Raw genomic sequence first — 26,549 nt, 5'->3', positions numbered from 1 at the left:
ATTTCTCTGCTCAGACACGTGCCTATTTTATCCAGAAAGGGTGGGTCTAAACAGAACAGACCTGGTTCGCCAGGGTCCAACTTGGGGTCTCCTCAAACTTCGTATGAATAAGCAAACCAGCTGTCGCTATTCCAGTCCACACATGGACTCATGATTATAAATCAGCCTAACGTATCACAGGAGGATTCTGCCTTGCTGGGTGGGGGCTGATAATTTCAGTTACCTAATGTGAGAGAATAGAAAGACAGACAAATAAAATGTTGTGAAGCCAGGTCCAAACAGCCTACATGGAAGGAAATGGTTGTCTCAAGTAAACTTAATCCAGGCTGCTAACTTTTTTCACAGAGTTATATTAGTTTGTCTACTCTTACAGATTCTTTGTGTGATCCTTCAGTAGGTGCTAGCAAACATCAAAGTTGTTTTCAACTCTGCATCAGCTTCCAGAAGCATTGTTCTCCTTCTGTAGCCCTCTGATTATTTCTTTCATTATTCCTTATGAGGATAAAATTTTTATACAGACAACTCTGTTTCACAATAACACCATGCTGAATGTTAAGACAGTGATCAGGATGGCATACGTAAATCTGATCTTTTCTTTTTAAAAACTTCGTTTGGAAGATCTCGGGATTTTTTTCCTATATTTAGTCTTTAAAATCTAGTTCTCACTAAGTCCCTGAAAGTTTTGCAAAATTTTACTTACCAGTGTTCATAATTTCATCATTATTTTGCAACAGCAGAAAGGGTGAACTTGCATTGTTTGTGTAGTTAGAATTATCCTGAAGTGTAAATGTGTTTTTTTGTTGTTGTTTTGGTTTTATTTCTTTTTCCCTAGGTTGATGGTTGTGTCCAGAAGTTCTCTACATGAATAACGTTCTTCCATTTTTTTGTTATCAAAGGTTTCTGAAGATTACAACTGAGGTCTCTCAAACATAAAGGAGAAAGAATGTATCTGTATCATTTATATACTTGTATAGTTTTTTTGTTGTTGTTGTTGTGGGGGTTTTTTTAAGAAGAAACATTTGGTTTGGCTTCTGTGGTCTTATTTGCATATTTTTCTCCTTTTTATATTTTCTGTTTTTAGAACTAATAATTTTAAGAAAAAAAGGCACAGCTGTTAAATTAGCTTGGCACAGAGTTTATACTTTGATTTATAGAGATCAAAAGAACAAGTATTTTCCCCATCTCCCTCTTTGAACTGAGCAGCAAGAGAATACTCCAAGTGTGTCACGCACACTTTCTACTCACAGGTAGACCTGGCCCAACATCTGCTCCCTGAGTTCTACCTCCCACCTGCCCTTTTCTCTGCCAGACCCCTCTCCACCCTCTCAGTCTTCTGTGACCAGCCTCTCTCTTCATTGCCATCCTTGCAGTGAGAAACCAGATTCTGTCAGTTTTCCTTCAGTGTCATTTTTATATTGCAGATGCCACCTTCCCGGTTTCTGAGGCTTCTCGCATCCCTCTTTCAACCATGCTCACAGTAAACGCTTGTCTTCCCATTGTTAAGAACCTGATGATTCCATGAACCTAAGAGAGAGACTCATGACTGCCCATCTGACAGCCCACCGCCACCCTGTTTTGCCTTTCTAAGTCGGCTCTCATTGCCCATGACAGAAATCAGCCTCCTGGGCCTGACACACATGTTCAGGGTGAGCCTCCTTTTGCCCAGGACTAGGGTGTTTCTTGCCTGCACTGCTGAGACCATGAAGACTCCTCTGCCCTCTACATAACATTGCTCCCTCCCTCTACACAATCTGACTCAAAACTAAAATTTGGGGGAGAGGTGGAGTCTTGATATCTTTTTTTTCACTTTTTGTTGTTCAGAATTTTAAGCAAAATTAGATTAGTTTAAGAATGCTTGGTGATACGTGCTTGGGGATTCCACAGTGATCAACTTTGAGCCAATCCCATTTCATCTGTTTCTCCGACCCGTTTCCCTCACTATCATCAACACAATTCCTTTGAAGCAAATCTTGAACATTCATACTATTTCATTCATAAATATTTTAATATGTAGCTCTGAAATAAACAGCTCTTTTTAAAGAAATACAGTATACTAACCATATAGCACTTAAAAATTAACAATAACTTTGGAATGTCGTTAAATTTCTAAGTGTTCAGATTTCTTCAATTGTCTCTTGAAGTTTATATTATCATTGATTTGTTCAAATCAGGATTCAAATAAGGTCCATAAATTGTGTCCGTTAATCTACAAATTTATGTTTTACTTTTTTCCTCGCAGTTTACCTGTTGAAAAAGCTGGGTCATTTGTCTTATGGAGTCGCTTGTCTTATGGAGTACTCCCCGGCCTGGATTTGGGGTTTTGTTTTCTTGTGATATCACGCAAGGATGTCACACAATCCTTGTGAGATCTTTGTGAGGAATGTTTAAGCATTCTTCCATCTCCTATACCAAAAGGCTTGATCTAATTCAGATTTGAACTTCTGGGGCAAGAACACCCATTTGTAGTAGTATGTATCCTCCAATGCTGAGGCAAGTGACCTGGTTGTTGTCTTTTTGTTAAGAGTTGCAGAATGCTAGTATTCTAATTCTTAATTTATTTATTTACTGGAATACTCTAAAGAGAGTCTTTGCCTCATCAACCATTTGCTTGCCCTGCAATACATTTTGTATAAAAAAGGATGCATGCTTGATTCTTTTTTTTTTTTTTTTTACCATTTTTTTTGTTCCATAGCATCCTTGAAAGGTGGCCAGTGAGTTTTACATTTGTGTTTACTATCTTTTGAATTTGCTAGGTTCTAGTAAGGGTTCTTGCCTGGAGAATCCCACAGACGGAGGGGCCTGGTGGGCTGTGGTCTGTGGGGTTGCAGAGAGTCAGACACGACTAAGCAACTAACATACACAACACAGTAATACTGAATGACACACACTAATTTTTAGCAAATCATATTCTCTGTTCAGCAATTCTTGGTCAACCAGGATGCATGGTTTTCCTTTCCCAGTGAAGCCATGTGCTTGCTCCCCTAGAGCAGACACTGGGAGTTCCTCCTCCTGTCTCCCCGAGGCTGCCCACTGTTACCTATTACCTGTACATGGTAGATGCGTTAAAAACAAATAATGACACCCCCCCCCCCCCGACAAAACAAAAAGAAACAATTCGTTAAGATTTTGGTTTCATTTTGTCAAACTACTATGGAAGACGATGGCATGATGCACTTCTGGTCCATGTAGAGTTCTCCAGGTGGACTTCAGTATGGTGCTGCCAGCAGAAGATAAACTGCCTCGCACAAAAGGACCATATGGGTCTTCCTCTTCCTTCACCCCAGTTGTCTTGGGACACCTGGCAAACAATGGTACTACTTTTAGAATCCTAGTTGTAACTCTGTGCGTTTGCATATGTTAGAAAGACTTAATGGAAAGTGAAAGAAGTTAGAGAAAAATGGCAGGAGGGAAAGTAGGGAACAACAATAACAACAAAAAAGCCAATTCTAGTAAGAGAAGTTAGAAGTACAAAATGTGTGTAAGAGGCAAAGAGCAATGGGGTAGAGATCTCCCACCCTTGAATCAAGCATTTTTCCAAACCAGGAACGCTAGATCTGCAGCCAGGAGAGAATGGAAATACATTGTCACTGTAAATGAAAAGAAAGAAGTCCTCTCCCCAAAAGTAAGGGTGGTCCAGCCACCTTAGAAGATGTTTTGTATTATAGATTGGCAGTTTTTGATATGCAGCATAGATTTCCAGGACTCAAACATATGAAAAGCAATTGTCTATATTCAGCATTTTAAAATACAGTTTGGAACAACCTGAATCACTTTTCCTCCAAAGCTTGGTGACTTTTAAAAAGTGATTTGTGATTTAGCAGACCAGATCCTTTGATTTCAAGTTGGGAAATTATGATTCTTAGAACTGAGAATCTGGCCCAGCCTTAGAATCTCACACTCAAAGAGAGGACCATAAACTCTAAACTTGGCCTCAGTGATCTCTACTATTAATAGCAGTTTTTTACATAATTTTTATGTGGCCTTCTCCACAGTCAATAGGAAGTTGTTGTTCAGTCACTAAGTCGTGTCCAACTCTTTGTGACCCCATGGACTGCAGCATGCCAGGCCTCCATGTCCCTCACCATCTCCAGGAGTTTGCCCAAGTTCATGTGAATTGGTGATGCCATCCAACCATCTCATCCTTTGCCACCCTCTTCTTTGCCTTCAATCTTTCGCAGCATCAGAGTCTTTCCTAGTGAGTCAGCTCTTCGCATCAGGTAGCCAAAGTATTGGATCTGCAGCTTCAGCATCAGTCCTTCCAATGAGTATTCAGAGTTGATTTCCTTTAGGATTGACTGGTTTGATCTCCTTAATGTCCAAGAGACTCTCAAGAGTTGATAGGAAGATCAGTGTGTAAGTTAGGAATGGCACTTGGCTGCTAGTGAAAGCCCCTAAATAATAGTTGCCATCCTTTCTGCTCAGCCATCCTTAGGGCCTGATTTCAAGGTTGGGCTCATGTTTGCATCTGTGAGGTCCAGACATCATGCTCTTGTTCCAAGAGGGAAGAAGGAAGCATGGCAAAGAAGTCCCCCAGCTGAGTCAGCTCCCATTTGTAAGGAGCTTTCTGTAAACTTCTACCCAACAACTTATACTTAGACACGTCAGTCAGTCCTTAGTGATCTGGCCACCAAAACTGTTAGTCGCTCCGTCATGAGCAACTAACTGGACTTTGCAACACCATGGACTGTAGCCCGCCAGGTTCCTCTGTATAGGGAATCCTCCAGGCAAGAATACTGGAGTGGGTTGCCATTACCTTCTCCAGGGATCTTCCCCATCCAGGGATCAAACCTGGGTCTCATGCATTACAGGCAGATTCCTTACCATCTGAGCCACTAAGGAAGCCCACCAAGGGGGACATGGAATTTAAGGTTCCCTTTACCAAGGCAAATCAGGCAAAGGATATTGGATGTGTGTCTGTAATTAATAAGCGTGGTGTGGCTCTCTCGTTGATTCATTCCTTATTCTCTTAATACCAGTTGGAAAGCTTACAGAATAGCAGACCCAGTGCTAGCCACAAGGTATTGGTTTGGAGTTTCACTTGTCTTGTTGCCTCTTTCAGGGATGATTCATCATGGAACAACTTTTTGGGAGGTTTTTATCATAGGTATTTTTGGTAGCTCTATCTGTGCAGAGTCAGATCACCAGAGCCCAGAGGACCTAAGATCTGTTATAGGCCTGGTAACAACAGCAGTTTTGCTGCGCTCTTTGGTCTTTTCAGCTCTCTATCTGTATATCCTCATTAACGTGGCTGATCAGCCTCAGAGGTTGCAGGAGCAGATATCCAGCCTGCTTTATAGTCAAAGATTCCAAGACATGGAGCTGAAGGCTGTATGGCTCAACAGGAAGCGAGATATAGACTGAGGTCGCCTGTAGATTGCAGTGTCTCTCAAAGAAAGATGCTCAGTATGATGAGAAGGGGTTTAGGAAGGAGTTCAGTTTCCCCAGCTATACATCCAGAGGTGTCACTTTAGCAGGCAAATCATATTATTAATAGTTTCATACTTTTTTCAAAGACTCACTGTTAGACTCAGGACAAAATCCATACTCCTTGGCCTGCCCCATGAGATCCTGTGCAGAGTGGTTTCTGTCCCCTTTCTGACCATCCTTTTCTGCCATGGACCTTATAACTGCGCTCCAGCTGCCCGGGCCCTTTCTGTTCCCTGAATACCTCCAGCCTCTTTTCCTGCCCTGGAGCCTTTGCACCTGCTCTGCCCTCTGCCTTGGACTCCAGGTCTCCAGTGGCCCCTGCCGTCCCTTGGAGCTCAGTTCAAGTGTCTTCTCCTGGAAAGCCTTTAATGATGACCCTGTTTGAGAGGCGCTGCCCCGCCTCCCCATGCCACCCAGGAAAATTGCTAGCAAAGCTTTCTGCGTGTTTCTTTAATAGCACCTGCCTTATTCTGAAAAGGTATTATTTGTTTACTTGTTTATTCTGTCTCCCTCCTCCTCGAGGGCAAGGACTTACCATTCTCATTCAACACTTTAGCCTCCCGAGTTTAGAAAGCCTGGCTCGTAAACAGTAAATATTTATTCAATGAATGGGGTTTCTTTACCATGCAAAACTTTAATATCCTTATAGTTGCCATTGAGATTAAATGAAACCATAAATACAAACGCAGTTAGTACCAAATATTGGTATTCCAAGATATAATCTGCCCTCAATATCCAGATTTGAGACCACTTTCAAGTAGCCCGTAAGTTCCTCAGCTTCCTCATCTATAAATGGCGTGGTAGTAAGAAATGAGATAGCTCATAGGTACTGCTTACTGCAGTCCCTCACACATGATAAATAATCACCATCACAAACTATGTGACTTTGTGCAGATTACAAATCTTCCATAAATTTAAGTTTCCTGAGACTAATGCCCGCCCCACAGTGAGGCAGTGCGAACTGAATGAGATCACCTGTTCCATACGAATGCCACCATGTGGACAGACAGATGCTGGAAGAGTTAGCTCGTCTCACCATTGGACTCAGAACTGTCCAGTAGGATTTTGTGTGATGATGGAAATGTTCTTGTCTCTGCTGTCCTGTACAGTAGCCACTGGCCACCTGTGGCTCCTGAGCACTTGAAATGTGACTAGAGTGACTAAAAAACTGAATTTTTTATTTTATTTTAATTAATTTTAAATAGCCACATGTGGCTAGTGGCTACTGTTAAGGCAGATTAACTTGACGCTACAAGCTGTCCGGCTGGTGTGCAATTCAGTTCTGTTCCTGAGCCAGATTACAAATGACTCCCCTCAGATGGTCAGTATCATGAGTCTGGAAACCCCAAAAGCCCTCTGTGATTTTTCCCCTGCCCCATTCCATCTGGTCCCCGAAGAGTATCCCCCTGAATTTATCTTCAGTGATATGAAAATGTTTGCATGTACTAGAGATGAAAATAGCTTTGAAGTGGGTAGTTTCTAGTCTCAAGCTCAATAATTCAAATCCCATCAAAGGCCCGCACTGTCCAGCAGTGGATGTCTGTGCATGCACCCCACCATGTGCCCATTCTGGCTGCTGCTAGGAACTGCAGTCACCCTTTCTGACAAGAGGCCCATGGCAGCATCTAGCCATGCTCAAGGTAGATCACAGGTATCCAGGAGAGCAAGTAGGGCCCTCAAATCTACCTAATATCTAGGTCATAACTTTCCAGACTTTCCAGCCCAAGACTGCAAATAACTAAAGCATCCATCCTGTGCTCGGTGTGTCAGTAGTTTCTGGGTGGATGAATGAACAAGTGACAGTGACAAAAAAGCAAGCCAGAATTTTGAATGTTGATTTGTAGCACATCAAAGTGACTAATAACAATTCAGAAATAGTCTGATTAAAATGAGTGAGTAAAAAGCATAATCATGACTTGATGAATTCAGAATGTGGTAAACATCTGCTTTATGTTTCTGAAGAATGGAATGAGTATCAGAATTCTAGAAGAAAGGATGTAAGTTTTAAGAGTTTTCCATTTTGATTTACATGAGTACTTTTCATCCTGTAATTAGAATTTTTGGTTTGATTTCACTCTAGGAGTTTTAATTTGTCTTTAGATAATGGTGCTATAATTTTACTACATCATGGAATTCTGAGATGGGTGGAAAAACCCAAGGACTTTAATATTGGAAGTTTTCTTAGATGCTGTAATCAGCTTTTTTTAGTTCATAAATAATTCCTCTGAGATGTATTTCCATAGATGTTTAATGAGCTTTATTAAGCCTTATTCAAATAAGTTCATATAGAACTACATGATTTTTTTTTGTAAAGCAGCATTCATACACTGGAATTATAAATAAAGCTGCTTAAATTCAGGCCCAAAACTAGAAGCTTCTGTATCTGAATAGTCAGGTTAGATCAGGTAGTCTCAGCTGGGGGCATTTGTTAATGTCTGGAGACTTTTTGGTTTTCACAGCTGGGGAAGAGGGGAGGTGTTTCTGTGGGTAGACGCCAAGGGTGCTTCTGAGTATCCTACAATGCACAGGACAGCCCCCCATCACAGAGAATTACCCAGCTCAGAATGTCTGTGATGCTGGCGAAACCCTGAGTTAGGTGTCAGGAGATGCAGAAGAAATTACTTTCAACCTTAGGCTAAGAAATGTGTTTGGAATTGTTCCTTCTATAGTTTTGCTGTGCTGGGTCCGAAGTAGTGAGCTTTTCAAGCACTCTTTAGGGAGTAGAGGAGGTGTGTCCTCAAGGACATCTTTCTCTGATTCAGACAGGTCCTGTTTTTTGAAATGTGAATTCACTTTGTATAGTTCAAATACCTTGTTTTTAAAGAGTGAATGCATCTTGAGGGACATTATCCAAAATAAGAACTTTTCTTCTTTTAAAAATTTCCTTGAAGACAGTCATATTCGTAGAACGTAGGTGATGAAATATTTCAGAAGTTTAGTGCTTAGTGTACTGGTAGCTATTGAGCTCTGTGGGGAAAAAAAAAGAATATCGATGATTGGTTCACCTGGGAGCTGATGTTCAGAGAGTTGCAGAAGTTTAGAAGGTGGACGACATAGGAATGCCACAAACTAACATAATGATGCTCTTCTAAATTTTGACAGTGTGTAATAGAAATTAAACCATCACTCATCTTTATCCTTTAACTTCCAGCCAAGATAACTATATAATTATGTATATATGAGTCTAGATGTGTGTGTTTATGTATGTAATACATTTGTCTATGTATATACACAAGTAGAAACTCTGTAATGAAAAAGTAATATAATGTCTTTCATTAGAGCAATATTTCTCAATCTTTTTCATTATTCACTCCCACACACATCTAAGGAGACTTTAGAAATTTTTTTTCCTAACTGTACCTCCCCCAATGAAATTTTACTGTCACACCATATACTGTATATCTGTTTTTGTATGTATGTGTGTGCTTTATACATAAAAAGAATAGACCAGTTCTCACCTTTTGGGGATGGTGTACCCCAGATGAGAATGTATGCATGATTAGAGTGAGAGACTGTTCTGAGCATCTGGAGTTCTTTGTGTTACAGTCTATGACTTAGTCACTTCAGTCATGTCCGACTCTGTGTGACCCCATAGATGGCAGCCCACTAGGCTCCTCCGTCCCTGGGATTCTCCAGGCAAGAACACTGGAGTGGGCTGCCGTTTCCTTCTCCAATGCATGAAAGTGAAAAGTGAAAGAGAAGTTGCTCAGTCGTGTCCGACTTTTCGCGATCCCATGGACTGCAGCCTACCAGGCTCCTCCATCCATGGGATTTTCCAGGCGAGAGTACTTAGTACAGAGTAAAGCCCTTTTCCCCTAGATTTCCTATTTTTTCATAGCCTCTTGAAGGGACTAGGTAACACTGTTGCTACCTGCTGCACACCTCAGTTATCAGCAGCCTTATTCCTTCACCTGAAAATCTCTGTCTAGTTCTTCTGTTCAGGCCCATTGTAATCCAGAAGAAACTAGAGATAACAGTCAAATCATGCCAATTTTAACCTGTATTTAAGTAAGGTCACTGATTTTTTTTTAAAAGACTTTATTTTTTTGTTTTAGTACACTTTTAGATTCACAGAAGATTTGAAAGGAGAGTGTTGCATTGTTCAAAAACTTTGTGTTTTTTGGTAACTTCTTACCGAAAAATGGAAGCAAATTTTTTGGCCAACACAATACAAAGATTTCCCATATAACCCCTACATCCACATAGGCATGCTGCTGCTACTGCTAAGTCGCTTCAGTCATGTCCGACTCTGTGCAACCCCAGAGACGGCCGCCCACCAGGCTCCGCCGTCCCTGGGATTCTCCAGGCAAGAACACTGGAGTGGGTTGCCATTTCCTTCTCCAAGGCAAGAAAATGAAAAGTGAAAGTGGAGTTGCTGAGTCGTGTCCGACTCCTAGCAACCCCATGGACTGCAGCCTACCAGGCTCCTCCATCCATGGGATTTTCGGCATAGCTTGCCCTATTTTCAACATCCCTCACTAGTTGATAACAATTGATGAACCAGCGTTGACACATCATAATCACCCAAAATCCATGGTTTAACCTCAGAGTTCTCGTTGTTGTACATCCTACGGGTTTGAAAAACACGTACAATGTTGTGTATCTATCATTATATCATTGTACAAAGCATTTTTAATGCCCTCTTGTGTTTTACCTATTCATTCCCCAACCCCCGTCAAGCCCCTGGCAACCACTCGTCTTTTTTCTGTCTTCGTCAGTTCAGTTCAGTCACTCAGTCGTGTCCGACTCTTTGCGACCCCATGGACGGCAGCACACCAGGCCTCCCTGTCTATCACCACCTCCCGGAGTTTACACAAACTTATGTCCATTGAGTCAGTGATGCCATCCAACCATCCCATCCTCTGTCGTCCCCTTCTCCTGCCCTCAATCTTTCCCAGCATCAGGGTGTTTTCAAATGAGTCAGCTCTTTGCATCAGGTGGCCAAAATATTGGAGTTTCAGCTTCAACATCAGTCCTTCCAATGAACACCCAGGACTGATCTCCTTTAGGATGGACTGGCTGGATCTCCTTGCAGTCCAAGGGACTCTCAAGAGTCTTCTCCAATACCATAGTTCAAAAGCATCAATTCTTCAGCGCTCAGCTTTCTTTATAGTCCAACTCCCACATGCATACATGACTACTGGAAAAACCATAGCCTTGACTAGATAGACCTTTGTTGGCAAAGAAATGTCTCTGCTTTTTAATATGTTGTCTAGGTTGGTCATGACTTTCCTTCCAAGGAGTAAGCGTCTTTTAATTTCATGGCTGCAGTCACCATCTGCAGTGGTTTTGAAGCCCAAAAAAATAAAGGCAGCTGCTGTTTCCACTGTTTCCCCATCTATTTGCCATGAAATGATGGAAGCAGATGCCATAATCTTAGTTTTCTCAATGTTGAGCTTTAAGCCAACTTTTTCACTCTCCATAGTTCTGCCTTTTCCAGAATTTTATATAGTTGGAGTCAGGCAGTATGTAGTCTTTTCAGATTGGCTTCTTTCAGTTAGTAATGTACATTTACTTCTCATCCATGTCTTATCATGGCTTGACAGTTCATGTTTTTTAATGCTGAATAATATTCTGTTGTTTGGGCATACCACAGTTTATTTATCTATTTGCCTGCTAAAGGACATCTTGGTTGCTTCTAAATCTTAGAAATTATGAATAAAGCTGCTGTAAACATCCATGTGCAGTTTTTGTGTGATAAGTTTTCAAGGCCTTTTAAATAGCAAGGAATGCAGTTTACTGGATTGTATGGTAAGAGTGTGTTTAGTTTTGTAAGAAACCACCAAACTGAGTTTCGAAGTTGCTTTATGTTTTGCGTTGTCATCAGCAACGAATGAGATTTCTGTTGCTCCACATCCTCACAATCACTTGATACTGTAAGTGTTCTGGATTTCAGCCATTCTAATAGTGTAGTGGGCTGATTTTTAAAAATTATATTTTTATCAAAATATAATTCATGTCAATGTATGGCAAAAACCACTACAATATTGTAAAGTAATTAGCCCCCAACTAAAATAAATAAATTTATTAAAATATATATATATATATATAATTCACATACCATAAAATTCAACTGAGTGGTTTCACTGTATTCATTGAATTGTGCAACATCACTGCTATCTAAGAACTTTAGAACATTCCATTACCTCAAAAAGAAACTGGTCCAAATTGAAAACATCTGTGTTTCAAAGGATATCATGCAGAACGTGAAAGGATAATACACGGCTTGGAGAAAGTATTTGCCACTCATGTATCTGGTAAGGGACCTGTACCTAGAATATAAAAAGAACTCTTATGACTCAATACTAAAAATACAACTCAATTTAAAAATGGGCAAAAGATCTGAATAGATACACAGATGGCCACTGAGCACTTGAAAAGATGCTGAACACCATTAGCCATCAGAGAAATGTAGATCAGAACACAATAAGACACCGCCTCACTCCCAGTAGGATAACTACAATAGAAAAACAGACCATAACTAGTGTTGGTGAGGATGTGGAGAAATAAGAACCCTCATACTTTGGTGGGAAAATAAACCTTGAAAAACAGTTTGGGGCTTTCTCAGAAAGTTAAACACAGAGTTACCGTATGATCCCTCAGTTCTGCTCCTAGGAATATATCCCAAAGACATGAAAGCATATGTCTATCATAAACTTATTCACAGGGTTTCTTTTGGGGATGATGAAAATATTCTAAAATTGTATTGTGATGATGGTTGTTCAACTCTGAATGTTCTAAAAATCATTTGTTTACTTTAAATGGGTGTAGTATGATATGTGAACTATTAATATAGTCTCAACTTAAAGCTGTCTTTAAACACAATGAAAACAATAAAAGAACACCCCTTTCCCATTAGCAGTCACTGCTCATCCTACCTGCTCCCCACAGCCCTGGTAACCACTAGTCTGCTTCGGGTCTCTATGAATTAGCCTGTTCTTGACATTTCACATAAGTGGAATCATTCAGCCTGTGACCTTTTGTACTTGGTTTTTTTCATTATCATAAATGTTTTCAGAGTTCACGCATGTTCTAGCAGGTATCGGTACTTCATTCTTTCCTATTGCCTAGTGATATCCCATTGTATGGACATACCATATTTTGTATATCTGTTCATCAATCAATATATATAGGGATTGTTTCCACTTTGAGGCTAGTAAATAATGCTGATTTTAAAGTTCAAGTACAAGTTTTGTGTGGACATAGGTTTTCAGTTCTCTTGGGCTTAAACCTAGGAGTGGAATCAGTTGGTGGTAAGGTAACTGTGTTTGTGAGGATCAGTCAGACTATTTTCCAAAGTGGCTGCACCATTTTACAGTCCCACCAACAACTGATTTTTAAGTGAAGACTAGTTAATATGCTCCTTAACGTGTCCTCGCCAGATTCTGCCCTTCCCTGTCCACACACAAGGCCACACAGTCCCTTAATTGTTCCATGGAGGTTAAACCCCCAGGCGCAGGGCTTTCTCATGCCTGCAAACACCCAGGCACTCCCCGGTGTCCAAGCTCTCTTGAATCATACGGTTCCGCCCAGTGCCTCCTCCCAGAAATCTCACTGACAGAGCTCCAATGAGAGCTTTTTCTCTTTAATAATAGATTACATTCCTCAGGCCTCTTATCCTCTTTTGAGAAATTCATCTTAAAAATATATGTAAACCTCTGTTCTTAATCCTAGAACTTTGTTGACACGTACATCTGTATCTTCTGTTTCATTTGTATGTTTGCACATTCCACACCCCCATGCCACACCCACCACCTTAACCTGCACCTGGGCATTGATGCAGGGCTGGACCAGCCTGCGTCTGGCCGTCAGTCACACAGTCCAGTCAGCGGAGTCGGGGAATGATCCTTGGTGTGGTCAGCCATTGCATGTCCTCAGATCTGTCTTGATATTCAGCATCTACCCTGTTTAGGGGAGGGAGTAACGAATTACACATGTGCATCACTCTCAGTTCCGATCATTCTCCTATTACTTGTTTCAAGGCAGCCCCAGTATCCCTTTGTGGGTTGCTGTTCTGGTCAGCTTATAGATTTAGAGAGAATGTGACTCTTCTTCACCCTTTCCATGCCCTTTCCATAATAAGCAGGATATCTCCTTTCTGCCTATAATCCTTTCTTATAAAGAGTTCTAGGGTTGTAACCCATCCTTGCATGTGGAATATCTATGTAGTGTGTTTGCTGTCTCCAGGGCCAGGGTGAGCTGCTCCTCTTTCCAGGGGACAGTATGCATGTCCGGGCCGGGCATGGACTGGGCACAGGTCATTTAGCCAACGCTGCTCAGTGGAGGAACGCATTGTGTTCTGAGATGCTGTGTGTGTTCCACACATCGCTAACATGCCAGGTGTCCCCGTGTTCTCTCCTGTAGGCTATCGGCTGTACTCTGAACTGCAGCTGCCAAAGCTTCAAACCAGGGAAAATCAACCACCGTCAGTGTGAGCAGTGCAGACATGGATGGGTGGCCCACGGTAACCATTTTACTCCCCCCCCCTTGGCCTGTAGTGTTTCCTCTAAATAACGCACAGTTACTCAGGAACGGATTTAATATCCACGAATGACAGCTAACATCTGAAGTTACTGCTGTGTGCCGGGTAACAGGCTAAGAGCTTTATATATGTTATCTCTTTGGATCTTAACTCTGAAAAGTGTTTATCCACTGCCTTCTGAAGATGTAGAAACTGGTGCTTCAGGGCTGTTCTGCAATGAAAGAAATATTCTGTGCATATACAGTAAGTAGCCTCTAGCCCAGGGTTGCTAGATGAAAAAGCAGAATGCTCAGTTGAGTTTGAATTTCAGTTAAACTATAATTTTTTTAGCCTAAGTATATCCCAATTAATATTTTTGGTTTAAGTATATCCCACTTATTTGTTGTTTATCTGAAATCTATATTGAAGTTTAACAGGAACTTCCTGTGTTTTTATTTGCTAAACCTGACAACCCAGCACTACACCAGCCACATGTGGCTACAAGCCCTTGAAATGTGACTAACACAACTGGCGAGCTGAATTTTTAGTCTTATTTAATGTTAATTAATTTAAATCTAAATTTGAACAGCTGTGTTTGACTGGTGACTGTTGCATTGGACAGCATGGGCTCAATTGCCAAGCCTGACAACTGGCAGGTGGCAGACTAGGGCTCCCACCCCAGTCTGAGGGCTTCCAAGTCCAGGTTCTCCCCCAGGCCCTGTGCTTCTTGGTTTTCCATCCTCTTGATTACACACCTGCCGCCTTCGTTTTTACCAGTTTCCCAGGTGTGGTCCTTACCTGTGGCTGTTGTACTCCTTAGGCACGCCACAGGAAAGGGAGAAAAGAGCCCTCTCAGGGTGCTCCATTTTATCTTAGAGGTTCCTGTGAATAACGTGGAGCCAAATAGCCATTAAGATGATTAACTGTTTGCATATTTGTGGCTTTTCCGTTGGCACAAATAACTGAGAGTTAGCCCTTAGCCTACTTCCCAAGTGATGTTTTTCTCTTAAAGGTAGAATCTTGAAAAACAACACTTCTTCAACTTCCTTTTTCAGCTCTGAGTAAGCTGAGGATCCCCGCCGTGTACCCCACAAGCCAGGTGGAGATCGTCCAGTCCAACGTGGTGTTCGACATCAGCAGCCTCATGCTCTATGGGACCCAGGCCATCCCCATCCGCCTGAAGATCCTTCTGGACCGGCTCTTCAGTGTGCTGAAGCAAGACGAAGTCCTCCAGATCCTGCACGCCTTGGACTGGACCCTCCAGGATTACATCCGAGGATACGTGCTGCAGGTACAGGGATGTGGGTGCCACTCCCTGAGAGCAGAACAGGTGTAACCCAGTGCCACCAGCGCTCCAGCCACCAGTAGTCATCCCTCCCTTGGCCTCATTCCTCTTGGCCTCAGCCCTATCTCACATTCTAGGAGAAATCCATTGCTTTTCTTATGGCACAGTGGTAAAGAACCTGCCTGCCAATGCAGGAGATGTGAGTTCGATCCCTGGGTTGGGAAGATTTCCTGGAGGAGGGCATGGCAACCCACTCCAGTATTCTTGCCTGGGAAATCCCGTGGACAGAGTGGCCTGGCAGGCTGTAGTCCCTGGGGTCGCGAAGAGTCAGACATAACTGAGCACACAGGCACTGGTATCTGTTAGACTTCAGGGAGTGGGAGCATTACATGTTCTCTGGTTTGGGTTTCACTCGCCAGCTTGCACAGTCAACGTTGCACACTCACTTGCACAGTCAACCGTTGGCCCCATCCTTGACACTGCCTCCATTTTTTTTATCATCCTCAGAGCATTTACTGACACATGACATCATTGGTTTCCAATTTTACCGAGGGTGTGGGGTTGAGGAACTTACATTGCAGAAACGCACAGCAGACAGTTTCAATTTCATCCCATGCCTTCCTGTCCTTTAAAGCCGCCTGCCATACACTCTATTGCTGATCTTCCTTCCCAGGCCCCGATGACTTGTCATAGTTATGTGGGCGTGCTCTTGCTCATTGTCTCTCCTACCAGTTCTCTTCCAGCCTTCTTGCCTCTTCTCTGCATCATTCCATCATCCTATGCCTTTCATCCCTTTTTCATGTCTCTCCTTTGCAGAGTAGTTTCACCTTTCTTTGTGTTCCAGGGGTCAACCTTATGCTTCCTATCCATAGAGGCTGTCGAGGGTTTTCACAGGCAAAGAACATGTTTCCTGGATTTCTCTGACATAGGAAACAGCCACAGCATTTTCTTCCCTGTCACTGTGCTAGAAAATGTCAGCTGACTTCGGTAAAAATTTCAATGAGATGGGCAGATGAATGTATTTCCAAGACTCACATACATTCAGTCTAACTCAGCTAGGACATAAACTTGAAACAAGCACGAATAACAACCATTTACTGACTTAGTCCCTCTTCCAGTCATCTCGAAAGTAGGTCGATTATCCCCATATTCCAGGTGGGAAAACAGAGGCTGAGTGCTTCTGGATCTTGCTAAAGTCCCTCGGTTTGCATGCAGCAGACTTGAAATGTGAACCCACTTCTATCTGACTCTGACAAACACCTGCAGGCTTCCTCTGGAACCCTTTGGCTCACCTCGAGTGTGGCAACCCTAGCAGGCCAGAAACCACCTTTTATGTAGAAAAAACCACCATTATGCTCTTACATTATGACATAGATCAATATTTAATGATCCTAATAATCTTGCTTTCTAGTGTTAGGATTAAAAATATGGAATCAATTACCTTGAACCTCCAGCACATGAAAAATTTATGATGTTACATTCCTCATCATCTTCAAAACTCTTACATGCACTGTGAAAAATCTCAGTAGGCCATCAAATACATGTTCTGTGATAAAATATTTATTGTAGTTTTGGGAAAAGTTAGGTCTTACTAGAGTTTGAAAAATCTCCAACACTCCAGTGTAATTACCGCTCTGCTTTGTGAACACAGGCAATAGATCAATACAGGTTCATTTGTATTTTGATGTTAGTTGCTTGGGAAAGATCATTCAACCTGCAGCAAATAAGTACTTGAGCTATATCTAGGCCTGATTTCCCATCTATAGTCTTTAGATAAAGAAGTTACTGCTGTTCAAATGATACATATTTTAATTTTAGTGGGAGAAAATGATTATGCCAATGCAAGACTACCAATTGGTTTGAAATAGGATGGAAAATAATTGCCAAACTTCCCTTAGGCTTGAGTGATATAATTTTATTTCTGTCTTCTGGACCACCACTCATATTTGTGCAGTTTATTTTTCCACAGAGTTTCTTTCCTAGGAGAGTGGGGTGAGTGAGGGCTGAACTCATCGAGCCCAGTGCTCCCAGGGGTGTCTTTTTCTATTATATACAAAAGTGTCCCATGATGCTGCTGGAGGCCCTAACCACATGGCATGACTCCTTTCTTAGAGAAAAGGATTATGGTGGTTGCTGTTTAGTCGTTCAGTCATGTCTGAATGTTTTGCGACCCCATGGCCTGTAGCCCACCTGGCTCCTCTGTCCATGGGATTTCCCAGGCAAGAGTACTGGAGTAGACTGCCATTTCCTATGCCAGGGGATCTTCCTGACCCAGGGATCAAACCCACATTTCCTGCATTGCAGGCAGATTCTTTACCGCTGAGCCACCTGGGAAGGGTAAGGAACAGTAAATTAATTGTCCTTTTAAATTCTGGTTTGGGTTTAGGATGCATCGGGAAAAGTGCTGGATCACTGGAGCATCATGACCAGTGAGGAGGAGGTGGCCACCTTACAGCAGTTCCTTCGTTTTGGAGAGACCAAGTCCATAGTTGAGCTCATGGCAATTCAGGAGAAAGAAGAGCAGTCGGTTGTCATCCCACCTTCCACGGCCAACGTCGACATCAGGGCTTTCATTGAGAGCTGCAGCCACCGGAGTGCCAGCCTCCCCGCTCCCGTGGACAAAGGAAACCCCAGCAGTGTGCACCCCTTCGAGAACCTCATAAACAACATGACCTTCATGCTGCCTTTCCAGTTCTTCAACCCCTTGCCCCCAGCACTGATAGGGTCACTGCCTGACCCCTATGTGCTGGAGCAGAGTCAAGATCAAAGCCAGGACCCCAAACAGGAAGTCCACAGAGCCTTCCATGACAGCAGCTTCCTTATTTCCGGTTCCACCCCATTTCAGGTTGAAAAAGATCCATGTCTCAACTGTCCCGATGCTGTCACCAAAAAGGAAGATAGCACCCACTTCAGCGACTCCAGCTCATACAGCATCGTCACGAAGCTCGAAAGGACACAGCTGTCCCCAGAGGCCAAAGTGAAGCCTGAGAGAAACAGCCTGGGCACAAAGAAGGGCCGGGTGTTCTGCACAGCGTGTGAGAAGACCTTCTACGATAAGGGCACGCTGAAGATCCACTACAACGCCGTCCATCTGAAGATCAAGCACAAGTGCACCATCGAAGGCTGCAACATGGTATTCAGCTCCCTGAGGAGCCGCAACCGCCACAGCGCCAACCCCAACCCCCGGCTGCACATGCCCATGAACAGAAACAACAGGGACAAAGACCTGAGGAGCGGCCTGACCCTGGCTGCCTCAGAGAGCGCCAAGCGCCCAGGCCTCGGGGTGACCCCTCCAGACTGCCGGCCTCTCCCTGGCTACACTGGTGCAGTGGAAGACTCTCGGAGCCAGCCAACCTTCCCGAGCCTCAGCCACAATGGGGTGCTCTTCCCCAACCTGAAGACTGTCCAGCCAGTCCTGCCTTTCTACCGCAGCCCAGCCACTCCAGCCGAGCTGGCCAACACCCCCGGGATGCTGCCCTCCCTCCCTCTGCTGTCCTCGTCCATCCCAGAACAGCTGGCTTCCAATGACACGCCGTTCGACGCCCTACCCAAGAAGAAATCCCGCAAGTCCAGTATGCCCATCAAAATAGAGAAGGAGGCCGTGGAGACAGCAGACGAGAAGAGGCAGCCTCTGAGCTCTGATGAAGACATGCCCCTGCAGGTGGTCAGCGAAGAAGAGCTGGAGGCCTGCAGCCCCCGGTCAGACAGAGCCCCAGAGGAGCCGCACACCCCAGCAGGAAGCTCCGAGAGGCCTCGCCTTGAGGAAGAGAGGCCCTGCTATCTTGGACCAGGAATTGAGTCCAGTGGATCCATCCACCAGACTCCTGAGCAGGCCACGCACAACTCAGAGAGGGAGACTGGGCCGAAGTCAGTGTTGAACACCGTGCCACGGGACACGGAGAAGGATGGCCGTGAACCTTACCTCACAACCAGGATGGAGCCCTGTGTGCCTTTTCCCGACTATATCAAACTGCAGCAGCACCTGCTGGCTGGGGGGCTCTTTGGTGCCTTGTCCACCCAAGGAATGGCTTTCCCTTGTTTTGAAGATTCCAAAGAGCCAGAGCACTTGGGTCAGCGGGCATCAGTGAGGTCGAAGGAGGAGAATCGCTTCCAGTGTGACATCTGCAAGAAGACCTTTAAAAACGCTTGTGGCGTGAAGATGCATCAGAAAAACATGCACGCCCGGGAAACGCACACACGCACAGTGGGGGGCTGCAAGGCCACCTTCCCCTCCCGCAGGAGCAGGGACAGGTAAGACACCTGGTGGCGATCTTTGCTTCCAGGGCAGTGGGTCTTAACTTTTAATATGCACTTGAGTCACTGGGAGGGTCATTAAAGCAGAGTTCAGAGCCCTACCGCTACTCTTCCTGTCACAGCAGGTCTGGGACAGGATGTGAGGGTTTGCACTGCTAAGTTCCCAGGGGACACTGAGCTATTCCAGGGGCCACGGTCTGAGGAAGAGTGTCCTATAGATCCAGGTCCCTGTATTTTTGGCTCTAGAGTGTAAACTCATCTAGTCACAAGACCTGACATGAAATGACGTGAGGCTATCTGATCTTTTAGAGTCTCCCTTTGTGTGGGGTTTTGTATATATTCAGTACAGAAATCGGAGAAGGCAGTGGCACCCCACTCCAGTACTCTTGCCTGGAAAATCCCATGGATGGAGGAGCCTGGTAGGCTGTAGTCCGTGGGATCACTAAGAGTCGGACACTACTGAGCGACTTCACTTTCACTTTTCCCTTTCATGCACTGGAGAAGGAAATGGCAACCCACTCCAGTATTCTTGCCTGGAGAATCCCAGGGATGGGGGAGCCTGGTGGGCTGCCGTCTATGGGGTCGCACAGAGTCGGACACGACTGAAGCGACTTAGCAGCAGCAGCAGCAGTACAGAAATGTTAATGGATTTCTTATGGGGACATTACCGTGATATCACAAAGTATGCATCAGTCGGCCTTTCTAAAGCCTGAGGATTTCTGGATTTACAAACACATCTGGTCCCAGTGGTTTGGGATATCAGGAACCATGAACTAGTTCATGCATTAGAGGAGCAAGGGAGGCACGGAGCTTTTCACGTTAGGATCGTAGCTTCACAAAACGTGTCTGACTTTCATTTCAAACTGAAGTCCACAGAATGAAGCATTTTCTCTGATTTCTACATAACCGCTCTATTTGAAAAGAACAATAACAGCCTGATTGAAGATGTCTGAAATATTGAGTTATCAAAGAGTAAAGGCAATTAACGGGTTTTTCCATGTCTGTGACATGTAGTTGAAAGATGAGAGGTCCCTCGGTGCTGGGTTTTCATGACCCTGCGACACAGAATCAGACTGCTCACCAACTGCCGGGGGATAATACCCCTCATCACTCTGGTCACACAGCACTGGCATTCCTGTCTAATTTTTCTTGATGAACTTGGGTCGTAGAACCATGCTTCAGGTTGCCTTCCTCCCCAGCCTGTAAAGGGAAGAAGAGGCTTACCAAAAGATGATACCAGGAGGCTTTAAGGAGAGAACCAGCCCTCTGATGAAACCAGCCCTCAGCTGCAGCATTAGAGATGTGAAATGGTTCACAGAACATTAAAATGTTACATTTGTCCAAACAAGCTTTACTTCAAGCAGCTCAACAGCCCCATTGCCTTAGTCTAAATTGTAGCCCTAATTTATTAACAGGTTGAAAAGGTATAGACTCCCACACACATTCCTGGACAGGGCTCCTAAGAACACACTCATTGTCTCAAGCAGAGAGGATAGGGCAGGGGTGATATTTGTTAAAATTCCTGTTTCCGTTGCTGGATGTTGCATCTAACCTCTAGGACACCTAATTATTGAGCTGGTCCTCCTCCTCCAGCCTCCAAGAAAAAAATTTGTTCATGAATAAGCTGTTGTTATAAAGAAGGGATAGTCCTGTCAGTCAGATTATCCTTGTTATTTATGATACTGTTCTGACCTACATCATCTGCTAAGTTAGAAGGCATATTGAATTTAAGATACTATTCGTATTTATTTTTCACATATTTAATATTTTCCTGTTTTTGGATCTGTCTGAGATGTGAGCCTCCTCCCCACACCACAGAAAAGCATCTCACATGCTAAATGTAAACCACTAATTCTAGTAATCTAGAACTGGCACTCCATTTTCCCTGGGATCTGTGATTAAAACGATACCATGTTGAACAGGACGTGGCTAGCAGTCCCAGGTCCACCACCATTTTTCTGAGTCAGAGATGAGAATTGTGTTGCTGTGAGGACAGCTGCCTTCCTATCTTCAAGCCATGGCTACTGCCCACAGCACTTCCTAGGACCCATCAAAGGGACTGCCACAGCACTGTGGGTACTTAGCCTGCGAGTGTTTAATCACCTCCTGTGTTAGGTGCTCTGGACACAGTCCCTGCCCACAAAGGCCAATGGGAAGGCAGCAGTACACAGGAGATTACAACTGACTGTGTGGCCACTAGAACTGGGGGAATACAGACTGTAATAGGCACATGGGAGTGCATCTCACCAAACTCTTCGAGAAGTTAGGGATGGTTTCCTAGAAACCATCTTTACTTGGCATTACGTCTAAACCAACCACTTGCAAAAGTTTTGATGTCACAACCCCTTTATGAATTCTTAAAACCTCAAGAACTTATGTCTGTTTGGATGTATATCTATCAATATTTACTGTATTAGAAGTTAAAACTGAAAAAAATTAATATGTACATCACATCACATAATAAATTACAATTTATTACAATTTTATGAAAAATTACATTTTCCGGATCAAGAACTTTAGTGAGAAGCGGCTTTGTTTTACATTTTGCTAATATCTTTAGTAGAAGATGGCCAGATTCTCATGTCAGCTTCTGCATTCAGTCTGTTGAAATATCACATGTCATGTGGCCTCTGGAATACCACTCCAGGCAGCGCTAGTGGTAAAGAACCTTCCTGCCAGTGCAGGAGACTTAAGAGTCTTGGGGTTCGATCCCTGGGTGGGGAAGATCCCCTGGAGCAGGAGCACGGCAGCCCACTCCAGTATTCTTGCCTGGAGAATCCTATGGACAGAGTAGCCTGGTGGACTACAGTCCATGGGGTTACAAAGAGTCAGACCGACTGAAGTGACTTAGCCCACACACACGCACGCCAGTGAGAGAATGAGGCTAAAAGGAAAAATTATGTCTTAGTATTGTTATGAGACAAGTCTGGCTTGAGGGACATCCTGAAAAGATCTCAGGGACCACTCGGGGTACCCAGACCACACTTTGAAACCCACTGGTATGAGCTAATCTACATAGTCAGGAGCAGGGGAGGGGAGAGTTGGAGTGGGAGGTTGAGGTTGAAGTGAAGAAATGCAGACCTGGGCAGGAGGCACAGCGTTAGCAAAGTCCAGGAAGCAGAAAGCCCAGTACATGGTCCCGGGGTTTTGCAGATGTGGTTGTCACTGGCCTTAGGAGACATGACACCTTGGAAAGTGCATCTAACCCTCAGGATGGTTAAGGAGGAGAGAGGGCTGCCCACATGTTAGCTTTTGGTGTTCATAGAATCCTCAGGAGTTGAGCACAGGACCCAGAGTTTCCCTTTGTCACATCAGGGACTTTTCTGTACAGGGTTCCAGTAAATGTGTTTGACCTCTTTTTGACCACTTGTATATCCTGGAATCTATATGTCAATCTAGTGTCTGGTTTTCTGCCGAGACATACCTGCCCCTTCTACCTAGGATGCTGACATAATCACAGGGCAGAGTTGCAGTGGAGAAGAGCTGCTTGCAAAGTGGGTGATCTGAGAGTATAATTCTGATTATGTCCCCAAAAAAGAAAGTGTACAAGGATTAAAAAGAAGTTGAGTTACAAACTTTATGCACTTTGAGTAACATTCCTCCCCCCCCACCCCACCGAAGACATCTTTGGAGATTTAGAAGAGAAAATCTGATTTCTTGTTATTTTGGTGAGGATATTTTTCCCAGTTTGACCCTGGCACGCATCCTGATCTGTATTGGGGATGCTCAGAATAATTCTCTAGTCACCTTTGAGACTATGCCCTATAGTAAGGGGTATTTTTGCTCGTCAGAAGTTAGGGGATCTCTGAACAAGGCCAGCATTGATTGACAAGTTACATCCAAATGATATATTTTGAGTAAAAGGCATGTGTCATAATGGATACTCATTATCTGCCCTTCAGGACTAACCATTGGGTGGGTGATTGGCAGTGTGCTCCGAGTGCTGCCCTTGCAAAATTCCTGTCTGGTATATAGTGAAATGTTGCAAATATGAACTAAATTTCACAAACACTCACACACATATATACCACTTCCAGCCTTTCACCTGTAGAACTTCCATGTGGTGATGTTTCTTTCAGATGCTCTAGTCCACGATGCAAGCCACATAGGAAATCTTAATATTTTATGGTAGCCACATTAAAAAAGTGAAAAGAAACAAGTAAATTTAGTAATATATTTCCTATCATTCAGTCTATTCAAAATATTATCATTTCAGTATATGACAGCCACCTTTCAGGCGCTCAGTAGCTGCTTATGAGTAGCCGTTATTTGGGACAGTACAGCTCTAGAAGAGCCTGTCTCCTGGTTTCATTGAAATAAAGTCCTCTGCTTAGTTCCTTACTGTTTGTGACCAGTTTTCTTCTGGGATGTCCTGGTTCCAGTGTCCCAGTTGAATGGGCCTAACTGAAGCAGTCTAGCCATTCTCTAAAGATGAGGTACAGGAACTTACATGTCAGTCAAACTGTGCAAGCTGAAGAGAACTACACATTCTGTCGACTCCCCTGGTCAGATGCTGACTTGGGACAAGTGGTGGACTGCAGCAGGCAGTGTCCACCACACAGGCGCTGCATCCCGAGCCCCTTAGCATCACTTCCCTTATGCCACAAGCTTTCCTGGTATCTGCCTAGTGTCTCTACTCAGAATGGAGACTGTCTTTAAAACAACAAAGATGACAGCCCTACCCATTGCTAACTACCTTTTCACTCTTATAGACACAGTTCAAACCTAAATCTCCACCAGAAAGTATTGCCCCAAGAAGCGCTGGAGAGCGGCGAAGACCCCTTCCAGGCAGCTTACCTCCTGAAAGATACAGCCCAGGAGGCCTACCAGGAGGCAGCCTTCACACCACAAGCCTCCCAGACATCTGTCATCTTCAAGGGGATGAGCCGGATGGGCAGTCTGGTGTACCCACTTGCCCAGGTCCACAGTGCCGGCCTACAGAGCTACACCTCCGGTCTGCCCAGCGAGGGCACCGTCTTGGATCTGAGCACTACCTCGAGCGTGAAGTCGGAGAGCAGCAGCCACTCCTCCTGGGACTCAGACGGGGCCAGCGAGGAGGGCGCTGTGCTCACGGAGGACTGCGACGGGAACTGTGATGGGCCAGGCCTGGTGCCCGGGGAGGAGGACTACCCACTCTGCGTCCTGATGGGGAAGGCTGACCAGAGCCTCGCCAACTTGCCTTCCGGGCTGCCCCTGACATGTCACCTCTGTCAGAAGACATACAGCAATAAGGGGACCTTCCGGGCCCACTACAAGACCGTGCATCTCCGCCAGCTGCACAAATGCAAGGTCCCCGGCTGCAACACCATGTTCTCATCTGTCCGCAGTCGGAACAGACACAGCCAGAACCCCAACCTGCACAGAAGCCTCACCTCCTCTCCTAGTCACCTGCGGTAACAAGACAGTGGACCACTTGGCTTGAATAAGCACTGGTCAGAATTCAGGAATAAGGTAGTCCAAAGGAAAGTTTCTCACTCTGTTTAATACCATTTAGGGCAAGCGAGGCAAAGAGTGTGTGGGTTGACTTCATAGTCTTCAAGAGAAGGATGAGCAGAAGAGAGGCCTTGTGAGAAGCTGTCATAGGGGCAGCGTTTCCTGTTATCTTTCTCAGCCCAAGAGGTTTTTCACTGACATAGCAAACACTTGCAGAAATGCAGTTTTCCCAGATTTGTTTACACATCACCTGGGAGAGTACCAGGTCTGTGTCTTGACCACAGGGGCCCAGGACCCAGAGGGGAGCTGGAAGGGAGGTTGTAGTATTAAGGGTCAATGAAGTGTCCTGTGGGCACAGCTGTCACCACAGGTGACACCAGGAGCCAGTCCCAAAGATCACATTTTTGAGTTCCTGCCTTAATGAGTCTGAAATCCAAACTGGAGTTTGGGAAAATGACTGAGACTCTCCCTCCGTTTAGATTGGAGAATTGCTTTCTTCCCCCTATAGATCTCATGTGTTATTCCAGGGAGTTCTCAGAGAAAGTGAGTTGGCCTCTTTTACATGTAGGAACACAGATGTTCCCTGGGATGTTAGTTCTTGCTCCATAACACACGTTCAAGAAGCTAGCGGGGAGTACTTCATGCACTTAAAAATAGTGGTCTTCAATTTAATTTAAAATAAGTTTGATAGTATTTAATTTGTGTTTATGTTAGTATTTGGGGTAAGTGCAGACATTTCACAGTGTGACCTTTGAGTCTCTGCTCAGAAGCAGAGCGAGTGACAGCCTGTTTTCGCTTGGTGAACTCCAGTATCTGTTCATTTAGAGCCCCCGTGGAACGAATGCAGGCATGATGCTGGCAGGACCATTTGTATATAATCGGCCAAAGCATTTAGAGAATGTGGTTCTGACAGTTGTTGTGTATTTTCAGTATCACTGGATCCCTCAGTCTTCACCCTTTTACAGATGTGTAAGATTAGGATGAACTTTCAAATTTACATGGTAGAAAGAAAAGTAGGACATTATTGCCATACTGTATGTCTTAATATTTAACTTATTCTGAAATATATTCTGTACCATTATACATGTTTGCTGTTGTAGAAAAGAAACTTAACAGGTCCTGTGAAAGGAGACCACCTCCTGAAATTTGGCATTTGCCCTAAAAGCCCATGGTTGCAAAAAAGAAATTGATTTTGTAATAAACCTTGAAGTTAATCACTTTTTAAACTCATGGTTGGTTTGAGTAATCAGAATCGGGGAGTCAAAAGACATACTATTCCTCTGGCCCAAAGGTGAAAAAAAGCCAATAATGTGTTAATGATTATTTCAACATTTTTTTAAAACAATAAATGTGACAACTTAAACCTTGTCTCTGCTTAAAGTGAGATGTATCTTTCAAATGTTTTGTTACACAACTGTTTGATATTCCAGTGCCCCAAAATGGAAACATTTGTATACAAATGAGTTTTCTATGATTTAATAAAAATATATGGCACACTTTTTGTTTAAAAAGGCAAACATTTGTCAGAGCAGTTTTGTCACACATCCTGCCTGTCATGTGAGTGCACGTGGTCATCATACACACTGTGAATCTGACAGACCCCACCACTCAGGGGAGGTCTAGTGGACGGGAATCAGTAACTACTGCGACTGAAATGACTTAGCATGCACACACACACCACATCCATAC

General features: G+C 43.9%; 1 protein-coding gene across 2 annotated transcripts in view; it reads left to right on the top strand.

The window, feature by feature from the left end:
• The window catches only part of BNC1 (basonuclin zinc finger protein 1), a 31,846-nt gene extending 5,469 nt beyond the window's left edge, over positions 1-26,377 (top strand). For both annotated transcript variants that reach the window (XM_081546784.1, XM_081546785.1), the window contains exons 2-5: positions 13,792-13,891; positions 14,944-15,179; positions 17,560-19,424; positions 24,140-26,377. In XM_081546784.1, the coding sequence (XP_081402910.1) occupies positions 13,792-13,891; positions 14,944-15,179; positions 17,560-19,424; positions 24,140-24,824 (2,886 nt within the window). In that variant the 3' untranslated portion in view covers positions 24,825-26,377. The remainder of the gene's footprint in view (positions 1-13,791; positions 13,892-14,943; positions 15,180-17,559; positions 19,425-24,139) is intronic.
• Positions 26,378-26,549: the final 172 nt, after the last annotated feature.

Source organism: Giraffa tippelskirchi, chromosome 12 (assembly GCF_054371585.1).
Source record: "Giraffa tippelskirchi isolate mGirTip1 chromosome 12, T2T-mGirTip1v1.2.pri, whole genome shotgun sequence".
Taxonomy (NCBI): domain Eukaryota; kingdom Metazoa; phylum Chordata; class Mammalia; order Artiodactyla; family Giraffidae; genus Giraffa; species Giraffa tippelskirchi.
The sequence above is the reverse complement of the archived record's forward strand: the minus strand, read 5'-3'. Positions and strand labels throughout refer to the sequence as shown.